We start from the raw sequence: 15,000 nt of genomic DNA, 5'->3' as shown, positions 1-15,000 counted from the left end.
GGCCCCCACTTGCTGCTGCAGCAACGACGGGGGGCCCCCAGGGGGCCCCTGGGGGGCTCGAAGGCAGCATAAGGACCTGCAGCCCCTGCCCCTGAGGGGGGCCCCCCTCTGCTGCAGCGGGGGCCCCCGTGGGGCCCCCCTTGGGGGCCTCCGAGGGGGCCCCCGAGGGGGCCCCCGAGCGGGCCCCCTTGGGGGCCCCCAGCTGGCTGGGGGGCCCCCAGCAAGGGGAGCAGCAGTGAGGAGGAGACAAAGGGACATGCGCATGCACGCAGCCACACAGCCAGGGGCCCCCGCAGCTTTGCCCGCAGGGGCCCCCACACTGCTGCTGCTGCTGCTGCTGCTGCTGCTGCTGCTGCTGCTGCTGCTGCTGCTGGGGGCACCAGTGATGGCAGTGAGGGGGCCCCTGAGAGGGCCTTTCAGGGGGCCCCTCACTGGGGGGCCCCCCAAAGGGGCCAGTGGGGTAGGAAGGGGCTTGAGGGGGGCCCCCCAAGGGGGCCCTTTTGCTGCTCTTTTCTGTCAGCAGAAGGGGCCCCTGCTGGGGGCCCCCTTCCCGAGAAGCAAAACGGGGGGCCCCCCAGAGTTTGCTGCTGCTGCTTTCCTGGATAAGGCTCATTACCTCGCTCTGCACGCAGCAGCAGCAGAAACAGCAGCAGCAGCAGCAGCAGCAGCAGCAGCAGCAGCAGCAGCAGCAGCAGCAGCAGCAGCAGCAGCAAATGAATTTATTAAAAAGCATTCTTCGAAGCATGTCCCTTTCATCAACCAAGTCACCAAACAAACAGCTGCAAGCAAAGACCCAACAAAACCCTCTGGGGGCCCCCCGGGGGCCCCCCGAGGCCCTCTAGGGCCCCTTATGGGGCCCCCAGGGGGCCCCTAGGGGACCCCACTACCCTCAGGAGGTCCTCAGGGGGCCCCTAGGGGGCCCCCAGGGGGCCCCCAGGGGGCCCCCAGGGGGCCCCCAGGGGGCCCCCAGGGGCCCCTAAGGAGGCAGAAGGGCAGGGACTGACTCTTAGCTTTGTTGCTTGTCTGACGAGGTCCTTGCTGTCGTGTTCTGCTGCTTTGCCCTGGCTGTCTCCCTTGCTGCTGCTCTTGCTGCTGCTGCTGCTGCTGCTGCTGCTGCTGTGCTGCTGCTGCTGCTGCTGCTGCAGCCCCGCGGGGGCCCCCCCACTCTCCCTTGTTTCTTCATCGCTGCTGAAGTGAGGGGTCACTGGAGCTTCTGCTGCAGTGTCTCCTTGGGTCTCCTTTTCGAGGGCCCCCTGGCTGAGTTGCAGAAGCTGTGGGGCCCCCTGGGGGCCCCCGGGGGCCCCCGGGGGCCCCCGGGGGCCCCCCGGGGGCCCCCCGGGGGCCCCCGAAGGGGCCGCCTGGACCCTCCAGTCGAGGGTAAAAGTGAGCTGCTGCACTGTCTCCTCAGTGTCTCCAAAAGTCTCTTCTGTTTCTTCAGAAATTGGAGTTCCCGGAGAAGGGCTTTTGGGGGCCCCCAGGCCCCTTCGCAGGCGGCAGTGGGGCCCCCCGGGGGCCCCCCCCCGCGGGGCCCTCAGCCGGGGGGGCCCCCCTGGGGGCCCCCCTGGGGGCCCCCAGGGGGGCCCCTTCAGGGGGCCCCCAGCTGGGGGGCCCCCCTCCCCCTCGGAGGCTGGAGTTTCCGGGGACTCTTCAGGTGTACGTACACCCCGCGAACTGTACCCTTCAGGTGTCTCCTCACCTCCCCTAAGGGGCCCCTCAGCTCCAGAGGGGGCCCCCAATGGGGGCCCCCTAGTCCCCGAGGGGCCCCCATTAGACCCTGGGGGGCCCCCATTAGACCCTAGGGGGCCCCCATTAGACCCTGGGGGGCCCCCATTAGACCCTGGGGGGGCCCCGTTAGACCCTGGGGGGCCCCCATTAGACCCTGGGGGGCCCCCATTAGACCCTGGGGGGCCCCTATAGGACTCCTGGGGGCCCCCGTAGGGACTTGGGGGCCCCCCATTGGACCCTGGGGGCCCCAGGGGCCCCAAGTCCCTCTTTCTGCGGCCATAGGGGGCCCCCTGGGGGCCCCGTTGCCTGCTGTAGGCCTGGGAGTCTGAAGAGTTGCTGCTGCTGCTGCCGCCGCTGCTGCGGCTGCTGCTGCTGTTGCGGCTGCTGCTGCTGTTGCGGCTGCTGCTGCTGTTGCTGCGGCTGCTGCTGCTGCTGCAGCGCGAGTCTCTGCTGCTGAACAGCTGCCGGACTGCAGCAGTACCCTTCGAAGCGTACGGGGGGCCCCCCGCTGCTGCTGCTGCTGCTGCTGCTGCTGCTGCTGCTGCTGTGGGGCCCCGGGGGGCCCCCTCGTAGTCCACGCTGCAGCTGAACAGCCGCCCCGTTAGATTAAGAGGATCCTCAGACTCCTGCTGCTGCTGCTGCTGCTGCTGCTGCTGCTGCTGCTGCCAGTGGTTGCTGCTGCGCCAGTGGTTGTGGGGCGCGGATTTGAGGTGTATAGGCACCTCAACTATGCTCATGAAGTTTGTCTTTTTGTCTTTTGTTTTTAATTGAGTTTTAAATGTTTCTTCAGAGCAGCAAAAAGGGTCTTCTTGCTCAGCAGCAGCAGCAGCAGCAGCAGCAGCAGCAGCAGCAGCAGCAGGGGGGCCCCCGGCGGGAGACGCGGGGCCCTCAGCAGCAGCAGCAGGCTCAGCAGCAAGCTGCTGCAGCAGCCAGCTGCCCCGGCGCTGCTGCTGCAGCAGCAGCAGCAGCAAACGCGACACGCGAGAGGCCTCCAGCAAACTCCAGTCCTGCTGCCCCTCCAGCAGAATCTGATGCAAAAAACACAAACCCTAAACCCTAAACCCTAAACCCTAAACCCTAAACCCTAGACACGAAGAGCCCCTGGTTCCCGGCAACAGCCCTTAAACCCTAAACCCTACACTCTAAACCCTAAACCCTAAACCCTAAGAGTCCCGGAGGAAAGCAGAGACTCAACCATCCACTCCCACACCGTGGGCCCAAACCCTAAACCCCAAACCCTAAACCCCAAACCCTAAACCCCAAACCCTAAACCCCAAACCCTTAACCCCAAACCCTAAACCCTAAACCCTAAACCCTAAACCCTAAACCCTAAACCCTGCAAGCTCGCGAGAAAGTGGACTTGCCTTCTAGGGTCGATGGTTTGCTGCTTGATTTGTCTCTTGATAGCAGCAGCAGCATTGGCCAGGCGCAGCAGCAGCAGCGGGGGGGCCCCCCCCCAGCAGCTGCGCTGCTGCAGTTTTTGCCAAGTTTAAATCATTTAAGGCCGAAGAAGAAACTGACAATCTTAAAAGAGATTCCAAAATAAAAAAGGCATTTAAATCCCCCCGAGGTCCTGAAGAAATCCAAAAAGAAAAAGAAAAAAGAGAAAAGTTGCAGAAAAAAAAATCTTTTTGCCAAAAAATGAAAGAAATCCCGCAATCAAAAAGATACACCCCACTGTACATACACCCCACTGTACATACACCCCACACCCCACAATGCATGCAGCCCACTGTACATACACCCCACACCCCACAGTGCATGCAGCCCACTGCAGATACACCCCACTGTACATACACCCCACACCCCACAGTGCATGCAGCCCACTGTACATACACCCCACTTCAGATACACCCCACTGTACATACACCCCACAAACCCCACTGTACATACACTCCAGTGTACGTACACCCCACACCCCACAGTGCATGCAGCCCACTGTACATACACCCCACTGGAGATACACCCCACACCCCACAGTGCATGCAGCCCACTGTACATACACCCCACAAACCCCACTGTACATACACCCCAGTGTACGTACACCCCGCTGTACGTACACCCCACAGCAGATAACCCCACAGCATATGCACCCCAGTGTACGTACACCCCACAAATAATAAACCCCACAAATAATAAACCCCACAAATAACAAAACCCTGGTGTAGATACACCCGAGAAGGGAGAGACAAGAATCAGCAGCAAAACAAGTTTTGCTGCTTTGGCGCAAAAAGATAAATAACAAATAAATAATAAATAAATAATAAATAAATAATAAATAATAATAAATAAACAATAAATATATATTAAATTAATAATTAATTACTAATAATAATAATTAATGAATAATAAAATAATTGTAATTGCTTGAGGCTACAGCAGAAGACTAAAAGAAAAAAAAGAAATAAATAAAAAAAGAAAAAGAAGATAAAAAGTAAAAGAGATAAAGGCCAACAGAAACAAAAGAAGAAACAAAACAAATTACAAATAAATAAAACAAAATAAAACCAACTAAAACAAAATAAAATACAATAAAATAAGATAAAATAAAATAAAATAAAATAAAATAAAATAAAATAAAATAAAATAAGATAATAAAACGAATAAAATAATATAATAACATAATATAATATAATAATATAATATAATAATAAAATATAATATAATAATAAAATAAAATAAAATAAAATAAAATAAAATAAAATAAAATAAAATAACTGAAAGAAATAACATCACCTGCATTGGGTGCTGTTCCGAGTGTATCTACACCTGCGACTTCGACGAAAATAATTTCAGCTCTATAAACCACAGCAGCAGCAGCAGCAGCAGCAGCAGCAGCTGCTGCTGCTGCTGCTGCTGCTGCTGCTGCTGCTGCTGCTGCTGCGTCTGCGCCGCTTGCTGCCTCCTGCGCTGCTGCTTCTGCTGCTTGAATTGGATCTTCGTGAATTGTTTTTTTGTCATTTATTTCTTTTGGATTTATTTTTTTATTTTTAATTTCTTTTTTGTTTTTTTCTTTTTGCGTCTCCGCCCTTTCCACCACCAAACGAAAGAGGCTGTGGGCCCCCCCGCGCTGCAGCAGAATGTCCCGGGCCTTTTTAAATGCTGCTGCTCTGCAGCAGCGCAGCAGACAAACCCTAAACCCTAAACCCTAAACCCTAAACCCTAAACCCTAAACCCTAAACCCTAGGCAGCAAAAGGGGCAAAGGGGAGCTGGGAGGAGCCCGAGAGACGCAAACCCTAAACCCTCAGCCCTAGAGCCGAAGCCGACTGCCCACAGAACCCTAAACCCTAAACCCTAAACCCTAAACCCTAAACCCTAAACCCTAGGCTCACTTGACGACAGCTTTGATGGCCTCTTCGACATTAGTGACGTCTACCTCCATGAGCCCCTCGAGTGCCCCAAACCCGCTGCAGCCGCTGCTGCTTCCGCTGCTGCTTCCGCTGCTGCTGCTGCTGCTGCTGCTCCTGCTGCTGCTGCTGCTGCAGTGCTTCAGCGCCAGCGTGGGAATTCGCTGCCCCGGGCTGTACCCCTCAATAGCCCGCAGCAAATCTCCAATTTCATTTTCTCGAATTTCCAAAAAAGAAAAACTAACATTAAATTCATTTGTTGAGTTTTCGCTGTACCCTTTAAGGGCCTCTGCAGCCTGGGGGCCCCCCTGGGGGCCCCTCTGGGGGCCCCTGCTGGAGGGCCCCTGGGGCGCGGGGGCCCTCTCCGGGTAGCTCGCAAGGAGGCCCGGAGGCTGGGGGCCCCTGCTGCTGCTGCTGCTGCTGCTGCTGCTGCTGCTGCTGCTGCTGCTGCTGCTGAGGATCTTTGTTTTGGCTGTTTTGGAGTGGGGATTTGCGTAAGAAGAAATGTGAGAAAATAAATCCCAAAGTGCTGCTGGCACTAAACCGGGGGCCTCCAAAGAGCCGAAGAGGCTGTGGGTTTTCCCGCTGCTGCGGCCCCCCGCAGCAAGCACCAGGCTGCTGACGCCCTGCGCAGCAGCAGCAGCAGCAGCAGCAGCAGCAGCAGCAGCAGCAGCAGCAGCAGCGGCGGCGGGGGTGGTGGCGGCAGCGCACAGACGAAGGGGCCGGGAAAGAGGCCCGCGGGAAACGCCGAAGCAGCAGCAGCGCCAGCTAATGAAGCAGCAGCAGCAGCAGCAGCAGCAGCAGCAGCAGCAGCAGAGGTAGCAGGCTGTAGCAGCAAAAGCAGCAGCAGCAGCAGCAACAGCAAAGTTCCCTTACCTCAGTCGCCTGCAGCACAAGCGGCTGAACTGTCTCCACATATATTTCCGTATTGCACACGTCCTCAGAGAAGACCCTGCAGCTGCAGCAGCAGCAGCAGCAGCAGCAGCAGCAGCAGCAGCAGCAGCAGCAGCAGCATCAGGTGCAGCGGCAGCAGCAGCAAGTGCAGCAGCAAGCGCGCCGCAGCAGCAGCTTAACAGCTAATTGATTATGCACTTATAGCAGTGCAGCAAAAACAAAAAGGAGGCACAAAGAGTGGCAAACGGTGAAGGGCAACATATGCTGCTGCTGCTGCTGCTGCTGCTGCTGCTGCTGCTGCTGCTGCTGCTGCTGCTGCTGCTGCTTACTTCTTGTTGAGGGCAGCAGCAACTGCTGCTGCTGCTTCCGAAGGGATAGAGACGCCAAGGGGCCCAGCAGCAGCAGCAGCAGCAGCAGGGGATGCAGGAAGGGCAAGTTTGTTTATCTGCTGCCAGTTAAGAGGCCTAAGCCTGACGCAAACAGTTGCTGCTGCTTCCTCGGGAAAAGGGGACATCCTGGCTGCTGCTGCTGCTGCTGCAGCTGCTGCTGTTGCTGCTGCTGCTGTGCATGCATCTGTCTGTGCAGCAAAGGCAGGGGGGCCCCTCCTGCGCAGCAGCTGGTGAGCAGCGGGAAGGCAAGCGGCGCTGGCTGCGGTTTGCTGCAGCTGCTGCCTTTCTAGTGTTAAATTGAGGTTTAATTAATTAAATAAAATGAAAATAATAAATAAATTAAATCAATTTCCGCCAATTTCAACGCGGGAGAGGCTGGACCCCGCGGCGGCAGCAGCCGGGCAGCGGCGGAGTCCACTGGAAAGCGGCGGCCCGGGGAGCAGCTCCAGCCGCCCTTTTCAAGCTATTAAGGCTTTAATTAAATTAAAACAAATAATTTAATTCATTAATTTCGTTTTTATTCAAAAAGAACGGCCCCAGCTTTCGAACGAGCCCCCCGGAGCCGCGCAGACGCGCAGCCGACCGCCTGGGGCCTTGAGTGTACAGACACCCGAGCGCAGCGGCGAGCCGCGGATTCAAAACAACAAAAATAAACATTTAATTTAATTTAATTTAATTTAATTTAATTTAATTTGATCTTTTAATTTTGTTTTCATTCGTTTAGTGCTGCCATGAGCCGCGCTGCAGGGTGGGAGCTGCAGCAGACCTCCCGCTAAGGCCTGTGGTCAAGGGTTTAGGGTTTAGGGTTTAGGGTTTAGGGTCTGGGGTTCAGGTGTGCGCTGTCTGTAGATCCCAAAATCGAATTCAACATTGAAATGTAAAAGAGTTTCATGATTTCCTACTTCAGTTTTAATGCCTGAGGGTTTAGGGTTTAGGATTTGCAGCCTAGGGTTTAGGGTTTAGGGTTTAGGGTTTAGGGTTTAGGGTTTGAAGTTTCATTGCAGCGAGAAAGCCTCGCCAGGAGCAGCCGCCCGTACCCAAGTTGAGTGAATAGTTAAAATGAAACAGTTGAATTAATTCTTTTTGAAAAATAAATTCCTAAAAGTATTTATTTAATTTCATTTAATTAATTTCATTTCAAGAAAATCCTTTTGGCTTTTGTTTTCCTTTCAAAGGAGATCTCTCGCATTTAAATGCACAAGTGCATGCAAAAGCTTTCATTCATTATTTATTTATTTATTTATTTGCTTGTTTATTTATTTATAATTACTTTAATATTTATTCATTTATCTATTTACAACTATTCTATTATTTATTTACCTACTTATAATTATTTTATTATTTAATTATAATTATAATTATTTTACCATTTATTTATTTATTTTTATTTTCATCTTTTTTCCCCTACGCGGTGTACAGACACCTCACTTCCAAGCCACCGCGCCAGTGCGGCTTCTGGAAGTAAATAAATAAATAATAAGTAATAAACAAATAATAATAAATAATAAACAAATAATAATAAATAATAAACAAATAATAATAAATAATAAATAAATAATAAATAAATAATAAATAAATAATAAATAAATAAGTAATTGGCGGTGCATGCACTTGACCACAGACACCTGAATGAGGTGTACGTACACCCGGTTCCAAAAGGCGCAGCAAATTGCAGATTTGACAAAAAAGAAAATTCTGAAAATTAAAAAACAAAAAAGTTTCTAAAGTGGGTTTCTGCAGCATTTGTTTCCTGCTGCAGCTGCTTTTGCTGCAGTCGTTTTGCTGCTGCCACTTTGCTGCTGCTGCTTCTGCTGCTGTCACTATTGCTGCTGCCACTTTTGCTGCTGCAACTTTTGCTGCTGTAACTTTTGCTGCTGCTACTTTTGCTGCTGCTGCTTTTGCTGCTGCCTCACCGCTGCCCGGCAGCAGCAGCAAGCTCCAGCAGCAAGTTCAAATGAGCCTTTTCGAACAAAAAGGGGGAAATGTGGAATTTAAAACGGGCTTTAGGGTTTAGGGTTTAGGGTTTAGGGTTTTGCGTTAGGCGTTCGGCGCTAGGGTTTACGGTTTTGCCGCTAGGGCCTAGGGTTTCGGCGCTACGGTTTAGGGTTTAGGGTTTAGGGTTTAGGGCTCAGGGTTTAGAGTTCAGAGCTTAAAGTTTATGGGTTAGGGTTTAGGGTTCAGCAGCTAGGGTTTGGAGTTTCTCACGCAGACTGTAGCGGTTGTCACTTAGAATTAGGGTTTAGGGTTTAGGGTTTAGGGTATAGGGTTTAGGGTTTAGGGTTTGACTGCGCAGACAATAGATTTGCACGTTTGTACAAAACCGTCTTCGTTGATGACACGTAAAGTGGTACGTTCTTCTGCACTTGCTGCTGCTGCTGCCGCTGCTGCTGCTGCTGCTGCTGCTGCTGCTGCTGCTGCTGCTGCTGTGCATGCAGTCTAGTGTGTATGGCTACAGTTTTGCTGCTACAAGTAGCATTAAAAACTAGCTTGGCGTTTTAGGATTTTTGTTTGGTAGCTGCCCACGGCAGGACAATTTGCTGCTGCTGCAGCAGCAGCAGCAGGAGGTAATCCACTGCTGCTGCTGCTGCTGCTGCTGCTGCTTGTGCTGCGCTTCAATGTGCAAGGCAGCAGGCGCTGGGCAGCGCCCGCAGCAGCTGCTGCCGCGGGAGCTGCGGCTGCTGCCCCAGTTGCTGCAGCTGCAGCTTTTGTGGCGCGAGATATAACTGCTGCTGCTGCAGCAGTGTCTGCTGCTGCTGCTGCTGCTGCTGCTGCTGCTGCTGCGAGGCAGCGTGGTTGTCCACTGGTCTGCAGCGGTCACCGCCCGGTTGCTGCTGCTGCTGCGGCGCTTCTCTCTTTTGCTGCTGCTGCTGCTCAGGCTGAAAATCTCGAGTATTTGAATAAATTAAAAACAAAATAAAAATAAAATAAATTTAATTAAATAGAACGCAAAATTAAGAGCTGCTGCAGCAGGGAACACGGCCAGGGTCACCTGCTGCTGCAGCGGGTGTTGGGGCCCCACGGGTGGGTGGTGCTGCAGCGGCAGGCGAGCAGCAAAAAGAGCCAGCCCCAGGCCTTTGTAAATGTTTAAAAGGTGAATTTAATTTAAATTTAATAATTTTAATTCATTTTTGTCTTTTGTTTGTTCAAATTAGCCCGCAGAAAGCCCCCAGGGTCACCTCCGCACTGCTGCGCAGCACAGCTGCAGCGCCGCCTCGCCTGCACACTTGCTGCAGCAAACTTCCCCGATTTCTCCTTCTTTTTAGCATTTTGCAAAACTAAACAACAAATTTAATCCATTTAATTCATTTAATTCTTTAATTTGAGAAATTCCACCCAGGTGAGCTCCCCTGCCAGCGAGCGGCTGGCGCCTCTTAGCTGCAGAGGGGGAATGAACGCAACAAGCCCAAACCAGTGAAATAAATTGAATTAAATTGATTAAATTAATTAAATCAATTAAATTAATTTGATTAATTTAATTAAATTAAACTAAATGGAATTAATTTCGAAGATTTGCATGCTCGCGGGGCCCCGAGGAAGCAAAACAGGAAAAAGAGTTTTTATGAATTCCTTTTCTTGTCTTTTCTTTTTTTTGCTTCTTGCAGGTGCGTCTTTGCTGCTTGCTGCAGCAGCAGCACTCGAGGAAGCATTTTGCTGCTGCTGAGAAAATATATTTTAATTTAATTTCAAAAATATATTTTCTTTATTTAGTGCTTCTCTTCTTGCTGCTGCGAGTTGGGTTTTCTTTTCTTATGTTGCTGCACCCCGGCGCTGCTATTCCCCGGCAGTGCGTTGCCCCCAAACCCTAAACCCTAAACCCTAAACCCTAAACCCTAAACCCTAAACCGTAAGCCCTAGGGCAGCGGCCTCTGTGGGGACCTCAGCGGCAATGAGGCCCTTCCTAGCGCTATTCACTTTCGCCCTCTCGGGCGCTGCTGCGGCAGCAGCAGCAGCAGCAGCAGCAGCAGCAGCAGCAAACCAGCCTAGCACTGCTACATTCTGGGAGATGCAGGAGGGTGCCGGAATGATCCCCAACAGCAGCAGCAGCAGCAGCAGCAGCAGCAACAACAGCAGCAGCAGCAGCAACAGCAGCAGCAGAGGGCGCCTGCGGCCGGGGCATGTTCCTGAAGAAAGCGACACCAGCGGCCGGCAGCAAATGGAACAGCTGCAGCAGCAGCTGCAGCAGCAGCAGCAGCAGCAGCAAACTGATCACTCTATAGAAGAAATAAACACAACCCCACCCCGCCCTGTCACGACCACCACAACAGCAGCAACAGCAGCAGCAGCAACTGCAGCAGCAACAACTGCAGCAGCAAGAAGAAGATGGACACCGAAGGCCACCACCGAGCCAGCTGCCACGCAGACTGCTGCAGCAGCACCAGCAACAGCAGCACCAACTGCAGCAGCAACTGCAACAGAAAGAGCAGCCGGCTCCGTCTTGGCCGTTGAAATCAGGCAGCAGCAGCAGCAGCAGCAGCAGCAGCAGCAGCAGCAGCAGCAGCAGCAGCAGCAGCAGCAGCAGCACTACAACCACCACCACCACTACCACCACCACGGCCAGCACCACCACCACCGCTGCCAGAACCACCAGAGCCGCTGCCGAAACCAGCAGCAGCAACACGAGCAGCAGCAGCAGCAGCAGCAGCAGCAGCACCAGCAACGCCAGCAGCAGCAGCAGCAGCAGCACGCCGACAAGCAGCAGCAGCAGCAGCAGCAGGCCGAGAAGCAGCAGCAGCAGGCCCACAAGCAGCAGCAGCAGCAGCAGGCCAACAATCAGCAGCAACAGCATCAGCAGCAGGCCCACAAGCAGCAGCAGCAGCAGCAGCAGCAGCAGGCCCACAAGCAGCAGCAGCTGGTTCACAAGCAGCAGCAGCAGCAGCAGCAGCAGGCCAACAAGCAGCAGCAGCGGCAGCAGCAGCACTAGGCCCACAAGTAGCAGCAGCAGCAGCAGGCCCACAAGCAGCAGCAGCGGCAGCAGCAGCAGGCCCACAAGCAGCAGCAGCAGCAGTAGGCCCACAAGCAGCGGCAGCAGCAGCAGCAGGCCCACAAGCAGCAGCAGCAGCAGCAGCAGGCCCACAAGCAGCAGCAGCGGGCCCACAAGCAGCAGCAGCGGCAGCAGCAGCAGCAGCAGGCCCACAAGCAGCAGCAGCAGCAGCAGTGGCAGCAACAGCAGGCTCGCCAGCAGCAGCAGCAGTGGCAGCAGCAGCAGGCCCGCAAGCAGCAGCAGCAGCAGCAGGCCCGCAAGCAGCAGCAGCAGCAACAGTAGCAACGACAGCAACAGGTCCACAGAAAGCAGCGGCAGCAGCAACAGCGCCAGCAGTGGCTCCCCCAGCAGCAGCAGCAGCGGCAGCAGCAGCAGCAGCAGCAGCAGCAGCAGCAGCAGCAGCAGCGCGGAACGTCGCCCGTTGGGATCTGTTGCTGCAGCAGCAGAAAAGCCAATAATGTGGCCGCAGCAAGATGCAGTGAGTGGGCAGCAAGTGCCGTACTGGGGGGCCATAGCAAACCCAGCAGCAGCAAACTTAGCAGCAAACTCAGCCCCAGCAGCAGCAGCAGCAGCAGCAGCAGCAGCAGCAGCAGCAAACCTCGGTGCTGCAGTGCAGCGGAGGCCCCAGGCCTGGGGGGGCCCCCTTATCCCCGCAAGGCCAGACAGGGGCCCCCCAACTGTACCCTTGCCTTTGGGGAGGCCCCGGGGGGCCCCCCTGATGCTGCGGCCTTTGGGGGGTATGATGGAGGAGAGCCGCAGCAGCACAGCAGCGCTGCTGCGCCCCCACCGTCCTGCTGCTGCTGCTGCTGCTGCTGCTGCTGCTGCTGTTCTCGCAGATGCTGCTGTGCCTACTGTTGTTGCTGCTCCTGCTGCTGCTGCGGCCCCAAGGTGGCAGCCAACCGGCCTGGGGGGCCTTCGGGCGATCTAGTAGCTCGAAACTAACAGCAGCAGCAACAGCAGCAGCAGCAGCAACAGCAGCAGCAGCAGCAGCTGCTGCTGCTGCTGCTGCTCCAGCGGCTGCTGCTGCTGCGACGATCCGCAGATGCATCCAAAACAGCTTAAAATTAATTGGTCTCTAGGGAACCCCAAATGCAGCACAAACTGCTTCTCCAGCAGCAGCTGCTGCAGCAGCAGCTGCTGCTGCTGCTGCAGCTGCAGCAGCTGCTGCTGCTGCTTCTAAAGCTTACTGAGCTGCGCATTTGCATTTGCCCGCGCGCATGCAGCAGCAACTTCTGCTGCGGTCTTTTAAATGTGTCCATTGGTCAGACCATAGCAGCAACAAATCTTCTATTGTCTTTTTATTTTCTTTTTTATTTCTTTTTAATTGGCAGCTAAAAGACCAATTGAGAGCAGCAGCAGCAAAAGTTCTCAGCAGCTACAGGCTGCGCGCTGCTGCTGTCGCTCCCAGAACCTGCATCTGCTGCAGCTGCAGCAGCAGCAGCAGCAGCAGCAGCTGCAGCTGCAGCAGCAGCTGCAGCTGCAGCAGCAGCAGCAGCAGCAGCAGCTGCAGCTGCATTAGCAGCAGCAGCTGCAGCAGCTGCTGCTGCTGTTTCTGCTCCAATCCTTAGCATCCCCTTGGGTACTTCCTACGGCTCCTTGGGGAAAACTCCCCAGGGGCCCCCATTGGGGGCCCCCTTTAGGGGCCCCCTTTGGGGGCCCCCTTTGGGGGCCCTCTTTGGGGGCCCCCTTTGGGGGTTCTCTTTGGGGGCCCCCCTTGGGGGCCCCCCCTGGGGGCCCCTCTGGGATACTTTTGGGGCCCCGAGGGCCCTAAAAAAGGAATAAAAGAAAGGGCCCCTTGTGCTGCCATTTTGCTGCCAAGGCGCCGTTATAGCAGCAGATAAATAAAATTGAATTAAAACTTTAATATTTTATTTAAAATTTAATTTATTAATTCTTTTATTATTTATTTTAATGCTTTATTTGCTGCAGCTCTGCTGCTAAAAGCGCAGCAGCAGCGCGGCTTCGCCCCCCACTGGCCATTCCAATCGAGCTGCTTTTCGCGGCTTCTGCGTCGCCAGCAGCAGCAGCAGCAGCAGCAGCAGCAGCAGCTGCTGCTGCTGCTGCTGCTGCTGCTTGCTCCTCTTCTTCTCCCGGGATGTGTTCAGCAGGAACTTCTTCTTCAACAAAACCACTTGAACGCCAAGCCCTTTCTCTTCTGCTGCTGCTGCAGCTGGTTGCTGCGAGTCTGCGGCCGCGGGCGGCACTTCCATCCAGGCAGACAGCAGCGAAGAGGACCCGTAGTACGGGCTCTGCTGCTGCTGCTGCTGCTGCTGCTGCTGCTGCTGCTGCTGCTGCAGCCCAGGGTAGCTGGTGGTGCACTGAGCAAAGTTCAAAACTGCTGCTGCTTGGCAGCCTTGGAATATATCAATTTCAATTTGGGCCCCACCGAGGGGCCCCCAGACTGAAGGGGGGGCCCCCGGGGGCCCCTTGGGCTGTCGGGGGGCCCCCTGGCTGCTCGTGAAGGCTCCGGAAACCCGCAGCAGCGCAGCAGCAGCAGCAGCAGCGTCCCCTGGCCGGCTTGCAGCGACGCAGCGCCAAGAGGCAGCTGCTGTCGTGTTCATTTCAAGATATTTGTTTATCTTTGCAAAGGGCGACTGCAGCTGGCAGCCGCCGCCATGTGCTGCTGCTGCTGCTGCTGCTGCTGCTGCTGCTGCTGCTGCTGCTGCTAAAGTGGCCTCGAGACCCTCACTCTGCTGGCTTTCGTAGGGGCTTTCTCTGGTGCAATCTGCTGCAGTTTTGGAGACAATTAAATTCCTTCTTGTGTCTTCTCGGTCCCGCGCTGCTGCTGCTAAGCACGCGACTGCTCTGCTGCTGCTGCTGCTGCCGCTGCTGCTGCTGCTGCTGCTGCTGCTGCAGTTGGCATCTTTTTGTGGGGCGTGTAGAGTTGCGAGCTGCTGCTGCTGGCGGGCAGCAGGCTGCTGCGGCGAGTTGCTGCTGGGCAGCAGCAGCTGGCTTTCGTCAATTAAGTCTGCTGCGCTGCATGCACTAAGTGCTGCAGCAGAAGCAGCCAAAGCTGCTGCCACTTTCTGAGCCAAAGTCCCCAGCAGCGAAAGTGGACCACTGGTCACCTGCTGCTGCTGCTGGTCCTCGGGCGGCGCAGCACCGACGGGCCCCGCCACCTCCCCGAGTCCGCCCGCTGCAGCAGCAGCAGCAGCAGCAGCAGCAGCAGCAGCAGCAGCAGCAGGGGTTACCAGGGGTGCTTCCCCCGCTGCAGCCCCGCAGAAGTCTTGGGCTGCTTCTTTTCCCGCGTGCCTGCCCCGTTGGGCGCTGCTGCTGCCTTCCTTCCCCGCCGCTGCTGCTGCCGCCGCTGCTGCTGCTGCTGCTGCTGCTGCTGGCTGCTGCTGCTGCTGCTGCAGCGCCTCCTCCGCGCTGCTGCGCATGCACCCCCCGGGACTTTCTGCTTCGCTGCAGTCCAAAGAAGTCCATTCTTCTTCTTCCATTATTGTTGGACAGTCATGAGGAAGTGCAAATTCAAAACCCATTTGGTGTCGAAAGGGTACAAACACAACAGGCCGCGGCAGCAGGGGGCCCGGGGGCCCCTCGGGGGCCCCCTGGGGGGCCCCCTGGGGGGCCCCCCGGGCTGGGGCTTCCCGGGGGGGCCCCCGGGGGGGCCCCCGGGGGGGCCCCCGGGGGGGGGCCCCCACCTGCGGGGGCGCGGGGGGC

At 55.3% G+C, this 15,000-nt stretch overlaps 3 protein-coding genes across 3 annotated transcripts in view; 1 reads left to right on the top strand and 2 right to left on the bottom strand.

Annotated features, from left to right (window-relative positions):
* ENH_00056700 (kinesin motor domain-containing protein, putative) overlaps positions 1 to 6,481 on the bottom strand; it is a gene marked incomplete at both ends in the record, with an annotated part of 9,460 nt that extends 2,979 nt beyond the window's left edge. The window contains 7 exons of the mRNA XM_013583869.1: positions 1 to 622; positions 1,005 to 2,753; positions 2,888 to 2,949; positions 4,462 to 4,835; positions 5,059 to 5,699; positions 5,950 to 6,025; positions 6,297 to 6,481. The exon at positions 1 to 622 is cut by the window's left edge and continues 1,646 nt beyond it. Of these exons, the coding sequence (XP_013439323.1) occupies positions 1 to 622; positions 1,005 to 2,753; positions 2,888 to 2,949; positions 4,462 to 4,835; positions 5,059 to 5,699; positions 5,950 to 6,025; positions 6,297 to 6,481 (3,709 nt within the window). The remainder of the gene's footprint in view (positions 623 to 1,004; positions 2,754 to 2,887; positions 2,950 to 4,461; positions 4,836 to 5,058; positions 5,700 to 5,949; positions 6,026 to 6,296) is intronic.
* Positions 6,482 to 10,242: 3,761 nt separating this feature from the next.
* On the top strand, positions 10,243 to 11,277 carry ENH_00056690 (hypothetical protein; the record flags this gene model as incomplete). Its single annotated transcript, XM_013583868.1, has 1 exon — positions 10,243 to 11,277. One exon carries the CDS (start codon positions 10,243 to 10,245, stop codon positions 11,275 to 11,277), a length of 1,035 nt encoding a protein of 344 aa, XP_013439322.1.
* A 1,997-nt stretch (positions 11,278 to 13,274) lies between these two features.
* The window catches only part of ENH_00056680 (hypothetical protein, conserved), a gene marked incomplete at both ends in the record, with an annotated part of 2,293 nt that continues 567 nt past the window's right edge, over positions 13,275 to 15,000 (bottom strand). Inside the window, one exon of the mRNA XM_013583867.1 lies at positions 13,275 to 14,981. Within this exon, the coding sequence (XP_013439321.1) occupies positions 13,275 to 14,981 (1,707 nt within the window). The remainder of the gene's footprint in view (positions 14,982 to 15,000) is intronic.

Source organism: Eimeria necatrix, genomic scaffold (genome assembly GCF_000499385.1).
Source record: "Eimeria necatrix Houghton genomic scaffold, Enh_scaff472, whole genome shotgun sequence".
NCBI lineage: Eukaryota > Apicomplexa > Conoidasida > Eucoccidiorida > Eimeriidae > Eimeria > Eimeria necatrix.
The sequence above is the reverse complement of the archived record's forward strand: the minus strand, read 5'-3'. Positions and strand labels throughout refer to the sequence as shown.